Below are 6,601 nucleotides of genomic sequence, written 5' to 3'. Positions count from 1 at the left end.
TTGGGGTCTTGCGCGGAAAATTTGGAATTGAAAAAAAAAGTAATAAAACTCTTAAAGCAACAGTTCACCCAAAATGACGACCTGCTGACGGTGTACTCGTTTGTTTCTTTATCGGAAAGGAATTGGTGAAATTTAGCATTATATCACTTGCTCATCAGCGGATCCTTTGCAATGAATGTGTGCCGGCAGGTTAAGGGTCCCCCAATAAAAAAAGTCCAATAACCGGATTATCCTCTCACCTCAAAATCCACCAAATAATTAGTTTTTGCTTCATAATATGTTAATTGATTTCGTTTACCATTTCGTTTTATTTTCTTTATCAGCTGGACTCTTTGGCACCCAATCACTGAGGATGATCCATTGGTAAACGAGTGATGCAATGTTAATTTTATCCAGATCTGTGCTGATGAAGAAAATAACTACATTTCAGATGGTAGTTTCATTTTGGGTTAACTATCCCTTTAAGTACTTAATTACTTAACTTAGATATATCACCTCTAAAATGGTAACTGACATTATTCATTCTATTTTAAGCCATTTCTTTGTAGGGAACAGCGGCAGCTTTTGGAATGCCACATCAATCGTAATAAGAACAAATAGGAAATTGGAAATATCATTTTATTTATGCTTTTACAAACATATTTACAGTAAACAGTAAAGCAGTTCATCATCCAGTAGTTTAATCCAAATATATGATCAAAGGTTGGTTACAAGATTAAGATCTCTAATACGGTTTTATCCCACTAGGCTTTCTTAGTCAAACCACATTTCACTGGCTGACTTTGGCATGGCCTTAGAATATTCTTTTGCAGCGAGCCATTAATTAGACTACTTGCATTCGGAGAAAAACACATTCGGAGAATGTCCACCAACTGCCTCCTCTAGAATATAAGTAAGCAATTGATGATAACAGGGGTTTAAACTTAAAAATAAATCGACAATACGCTTGATTAACGCTAATAAGCTTATTCAATTCATGAACACAGCCGTCCAAATAAATAGAAGAAAAAAATATCACATTCGAATCCTCTTAACACGGCCTTTCAAGGTGCAAGAGTTTGAATGAATCACATCCCCATAGCACACTTGCACCACATCATTTAATAACTCCTCGTTTTAACCTACTATTCCTTTTTTCCTTTAAAGATATGCAGTTGCTACAAATATTCAGCGCTGCAGTCAGAGACTGAAAGATGCTTTGCTAAAACCATTGTATATTCGAGGAGCACTGATAAGGAAGGTAAAACATGGATCTCCAAGGGAACGGCCTGTAGGGATGCTGAGCCGAGCCGTGATGGTAGGCTTATAGGTGCAGGTTCATTACAAAGGGTAGCCAGTAGGGGGAGCTTTGTCATACTTATTGCTCTCTAGTGAAAAAGGTGGAATGCGCACGTCAAAGTGTGAGCCATCTGTCCTTTCGAAACAGAACGTTCCCCTAAACAAGAAAACAAAACGTGACGTTAACGCGTCATTACCAACATAAGCGTGTGAAATCATTTCGGATACACCAAACATTCAGCCATCCAGCCTGACAGGTGGACCACATTTCCTGGCTATACGATTTAAAGCTAGTACGGTTGTAAGAGTGCGATGATAATCTCACCACATGTGTCCACTGGGTGCCTGAAGTGAAACATGACTGCTGTATTGAAATGCTGGCTGTTCTCTTGACAAAACAGGCTCCTGGTGAGATAATGATGGACTGCATTCAGCAAACAAATCATATTACCGTAGTCTTTAATTCTGGTTCATGCTTTTGCTAATTAATAACCTTGCCAACCACTCCTCTGCCCCGGACTGTTTCCAGAGTCCCTGAGAGACTGAAGATCCTCCAGTGTCTTTCTCTGAGTTGAACTACCTCGTTGCCCAGGTTCTCCAGACGGATACAGTACCGCCACTGAGGAAAACATCAACATATTATCTCTAACAGGTCACCGATGGCCATTCTATATATAATCCTTTTATTGAGTTATTATAAAAAACATAATTAGGTAATTATGCCTACCCAGTACACGTGGGAGTTTTGAGCCTCCTGTTGACAAATAAAAACAAGTCAGAATCAGGACTAAATGAGTTCACATTCACTTCCATATATATTCTAAATATAAATTACAATTGTATAGAAATTGTGCTTTCTTCAGCAAGGATACATTAAATTGATCACAACTGACAGTAAAGACTTTTACAATGTTACATTTTTGTTATAGAAAGCCAACTTTTCTGTTTAGATGCCATATTGAATTAAAAGAGATTTGAAGGCATCACTATAAATTCTTTCATATTTGGAACACAAATTTAGATTTTACTGATGTCATTCGAGAGCTAGGGTTAGGCAATTTTTCACAATTTGTTTTTTAAATTCCATGAATTACAATTTTAAAAAGAAATCATTTTAAATGTTAGAATGAGACACTTTGACAATATGCCAAAGATAACAGTAAAAAGAAAAAAAAAGAAAAAAAAAAAAAAAAAAAAAGATCTAACCCAGGGTTCCTCAAATCTTGGTTTAGCTCCAACCCTGAAAAACCTCACCTACCTGTGATTTTTCTAATAATCCTGAAGACACTGATTAGCATGCTAAGGTGTATTTGATCAGGGTTAGAGCTAAACTCTGCAGGAAAGTGGATCTCGTGGGTCAGATTTGAGGATCCCTGATCTAACTGCATGTTGGTGCACATGCTTAACTGCTCATGTGTTACACGCTCTGTGAAGGACCATAAGTATATCGCTAGGTGGCATTCAAAAAAAATAAAAACATAACCACTAGGAATGCACTTTTGTGTTGACAAAGATGTGACACTTGCAGTGGAATAAGAAAAAAAAAGAGGCTATAGTAGTTTGACTTATTTTAACTTGAGTGCTGTGATTTTAGAACACCATTTCATGCAAGAAATACATGTTAAAAACTTAAATTTTTACATAATACAACAAGTTGCATCTTTTCATCATGCATCTTTTCTGTAAAAGATATATAAAAAGCGAATTGTTGAGAATAAAAAAGTCAATAGAATGTCCATGTCTTAAAGTGCAAATCAAAGCTGACTATATTTATTTTGTTAGCTCACACTACTATTTCTGTGGTAAACAAAACACCCGTGCAGAAAATGTGTTTGCACCACCTAGTGTGCAGGCCAGATTTAACGGGAGGTGAAAAATCAGTTGAAGGCATGCTTCAAAGACCACCTACTATCGGTTTAGTTTCATTGTAGCTTATCTTTGCATTTTTTCCAACATTTCATATTTGTATATTAAATGTGAATATCAAAACACTGAGCTCACAACATTATTTATAGTGTTATAATTAGATAAGATTATTTTTTACATTTTAAATAAATTAATACGAAAGATGGTACATACATTTAATACAGACAGACCTTTAAATAGGACAAAAACGACCTGGAAATCAATTGAAATACATTGTTGTGCGCAGTATTAAGTCATTTGTTGTAATTTCGTAACAACAAAAGAACGGCCAGTGAAAATGCTGAGTGGCTAGTCGATTTGGAAAACCACTAGCCAGTCTGTCTATAATACATAATGTATACATTTAGTCTGCCTACAGCAACCTGCAATTATAAACCGTATCAACACACAGCAACCCTCTGTTCTTACTCGCATGCCCATGTAGAAGGGGATGACCGTGACACGGATATTCTCTGTGGTTTCACGGTGCACATCTGAGAGCTCCAGCCAGGGATGGTTCTTCTCCTGCCAGGCTCGTAGGGTGTCTCTCGCTGTGAACGGAGGATCTAGGTAAACAGTGTAAATGCAATCCATCAGAAATATTGTATCAGTAAAAGTTTGTATACTCTGCTGCAAAAGTATGAGTGGACTAGTTACTTCTGGAGGGGTTAAACATGAGGAAGCGTTCAAACAGCTCATGCTGGATAGGAACTTGCTCGGTGGAGTTATAAGGCAAGATGTCTTCATGACTCACATAATCCAGACCTGAAAGACATAAACAGACAAGGACGAAAATAATTTAATAAAATAATAGATATTAAATGCTGACCAGTATATTTAAAAGTATAGTTCACCCAAAAAAAGTCTATCATTAATTACTTACCCTCATGTCACTCCAAACCCGTAAGACCTTCTTTGGAACCCAATTTAAAATATTTCTGATCAAATTCAAGAGCTCTCCGAGTAGTAAGCCAAACCAAATTCAGGAAATGGAAGTTCAGAAAACTCCCAGATATATCGAAAATATCTTAATTTGTGATCCAAAGATAAACAAAGTTATTGGTTACAAGCGACATGAGGGTGAGACACAATTGTCATTTCTGGGTTAACTATCCCTTTAAGCACAGTTAAATCTTTACATGACTGATTCTGAGAGTCACCTGGAATTGCATACAGGGCCCTACTATCATCATGATTTGCCAGGAATGTGACTGCTTCAGTCTGAGATCGCTGAGACTAACGGTGACAAAAACAGGGTTAAAAAAAGAACTCACGATTGCACTAAAATCATGAAGTCATTCAAGACAAACATATATGTATACTATATTAATTCATTAACTGCAAGTCATGTGATGCCACTTACTATGTGTGGACAGTCTCTGGTGTCTATGAGGACCTGGTAGTATGTATGCATCTTGCCCTTTACTTCCTTTGATCCATGAGCTGTGGAGTCTGGCTTGCTGAAAAGCACATAACAGACAGGACCATTGAGCTGTAACAGACTAAATCATTAACATAACATTAACATAAACAGGTGTACGCCGAAAATCCTCCACTACATACCTGTCAGTAGGAGCAGCAGGACTCACGTCTCGATCATACAGACGAGCGTGCCAGGGAAACAACACAATGCCTCTATAGCCAAACACACTGTGCAGGAATAACTGTGGATTGCACACGTTCAGTTAGAATCTCGCCATCAGAGGAATCAGAAATAAGAAATTTGTGATTAAAATGATCACTGACCTGCCCGGTTTCATATTTGCCATGCTGCTTCAGAGCTTCAAATACTCCAACAGGCTCAAGTATTTTCCCCTCCGGTCTGTTTCTGCCAAGAATGAATCCGTTTAAAAAACAAAAAAACAAACCAATATCCCATAGCTGGGATCCCATATAACAAAAAAACATTTAAAAATGTATTTCACAGGAAGGAAAATATACGATCAGTCTTACAGTAAACTGCATTTAGATTACAGGCAAACAGTAAGAATAGCTTAAAATGTCTTTAAACATTATGTCTTCATTTTACATATATTTTTATTCAAATGTTACATGTGTAATATATATATATATATATACATACACACACACACAAAATATTGACCAAACTGGCCAAAATATAGTTATGGAAATATATTTTTGAAAGACATTGCAGGGTTTTTTTTATTAGGAAAGGGACACCAGTGAATTAAACATCCCAGCAACCTGTGGTCATCAACGTTGAATATTGCGCAACATCTGGCTAAAAAAGGGATTTGGACACAGACCACATTGAACCTGAAAGTTTCACGGTGCACTAAAGAGAAAGACATGTGCTGATCACAAAAATAGGACTTGTTTACTGTCTGTGGGCTCAGGCCCAGGCCCAGACTGTCACTTATGTAATCAAGAACGGCTTTGGGGGGTTTGAAAGCAAGGCTGAGGTTTGTCTTTCTTGTAGGCCTCATTTTGTCTATTGGTGCCTGTACCATTCCAACGGAATTTTAAAATCAATTCAAAAGTAGTGTCATCAACACATCTGATCCAGATTCGGGTGACTCGGACGCTCAGTAACAACTAAAGTGAACTGTATAACTACAGAGTTGAGCACTGAAACAATATGGCAGCAGTGTTGCAGGTATGCAAGCATGTGAATCCTTACTGTAGCACCAGCTAACATAAAATACGTGGCAGCTGATATTACATTCCTAATAAAGATGAATGCATTTCACGGATACATCGTTAAAGTATCTCCTGTCCAAATAGTTTGCAGCAACCATAACTAACGTTACAACGGTTATGTAACAGGAGGACATGGTAGGACGTTGGGTTTACTAGCTCTTACCGTGATGACATGAACCTCGTCTGTTGAAAACTGGACAACCTGCATGCTGAACACAACGGCTGGGTTCTTCTCGGATCTAATCCGCCGCTAAAGTCTATTGCACTCAGTATTCTGTGAGTGCATTTGTGCTGGTTGTATTTACTAGCGGTGGACAATAAGCCCCGACGTATTGCACACGCTGCCATCTTCCTTTAGTCTGCACATGAACACACGGACATAAGTCAGTATCGTACATACTGAACCTAAAACTCAAATGTAAAGGGTGTGAAAGTCAGAAATATTCAGAATTTTCAGTGTGAGACTAAACTTAATTAAGTTTTTACCGTATTATTGCAATATTGGACATTACAAACTGGCACACCATTTCCCAAAATGCATTGCGACCGGAAACCGTCGATACTACACGTATGTCACGCTAACTTTCTGTTCCTTTTTTGATACAGAGATTAGAATATATATTCTAAGAATATTATAAGTGCTAATCTAATCTAATTAACAAACATCCTTTAAATATAATTGACTTTATTCTTAAAGAATCCTTTTAAAAATAATTTAAGAATGAAATATTTTTCAACAAAAAAACGATCTTGTGCC

At 37.3% G+C, this 6,601-nt stretch overlaps 1 protein-coding gene across 2 annotated transcripts; it reads right to left on the bottom strand.

Moving 5' to 3' along the window:
• Positions 1–604: 604 nt before the first annotated feature.
• On the bottom strand, positions 605–6,419 carry poldip2 (polymerase (DNA-directed), delta interacting protein 2). Of its 2 annotated transcripts, none has more exons than XM_043221010.1 (12): positions 6,331–6,419; positions 6,008–6,203; positions 4,930–5,011; positions 4,747–4,847; positions 4,547–4,643; positions 4,344–4,419; positions 3,841–3,948; positions 3,613–3,749; positions 2,006–2,032; positions 1,772–1,897; positions 1,604–1,683; positions 605–1,435 (listed from the first exon to the last, which is right to left on the bottom strand). In XM_043221010.1, the coding sequence occupies exons 2-12, from the start codon at positions 6,190–6,192 to the stop codon at positions 1,321–1,323; spliced, it is 1,134 nt and encodes a 377-aa protein (XP_043076945.1). In that variant the 5' UTR covers positions 6,193–6,203; positions 6,331–6,419; the 3' UTR covers positions 605–1,320. The 2 variants fall into 2 exon arrangements, with proteins under 2 accessions (XP_043076945.1, XP_043076946.1); XM_043221011.1 differs by having other exon boundaries at positions 4,930–5,005.
• Positions 6,420–6,601: the final 182 nt, after the last annotated feature.

The sequence above is a fragment of the Puntigrus tetrazona genome, chromosome 21, assembly GCF_018831695.1.
Source record: "Puntigrus tetrazona isolate hp1 chromosome 21, ASM1883169v1, whole genome shotgun sequence".
In the NCBI taxonomy this organism is placed as follows: domain Eukaryota; kingdom Metazoa; phylum Chordata; class Actinopteri; order Cypriniformes; family Cyprinidae; genus Puntigrus; species Puntigrus tetrazona.
This window is presented reverse-complemented; position numbering and strand designations above follow the sequence as displayed.

Bases quoted from the DNA above. Each gene is read 5' to 3' on its own strand.
- poldip2 (XM_043221010.1), bottom strand. From the start codon at position 6,192: ATGGCAGCGTGTGCAATACGTCGGGGCTTATTGTCCACCGCTAGTAAA. The intron at 3,949-4,343 runs GTGACTCTCAGA...TATGTCTTTCAG, and splicing joins GGCCCTGTATGCAATTCCAG to GTCTGGATTATGTGAGTCAT. The intron at 2,033-3,612 runs GTAAGAACAGAG...ATTTGTCAACAG, and splicing joins CCTTCTACATGGGCATGCGA to GAGGCTCAAAACTCCCACGT.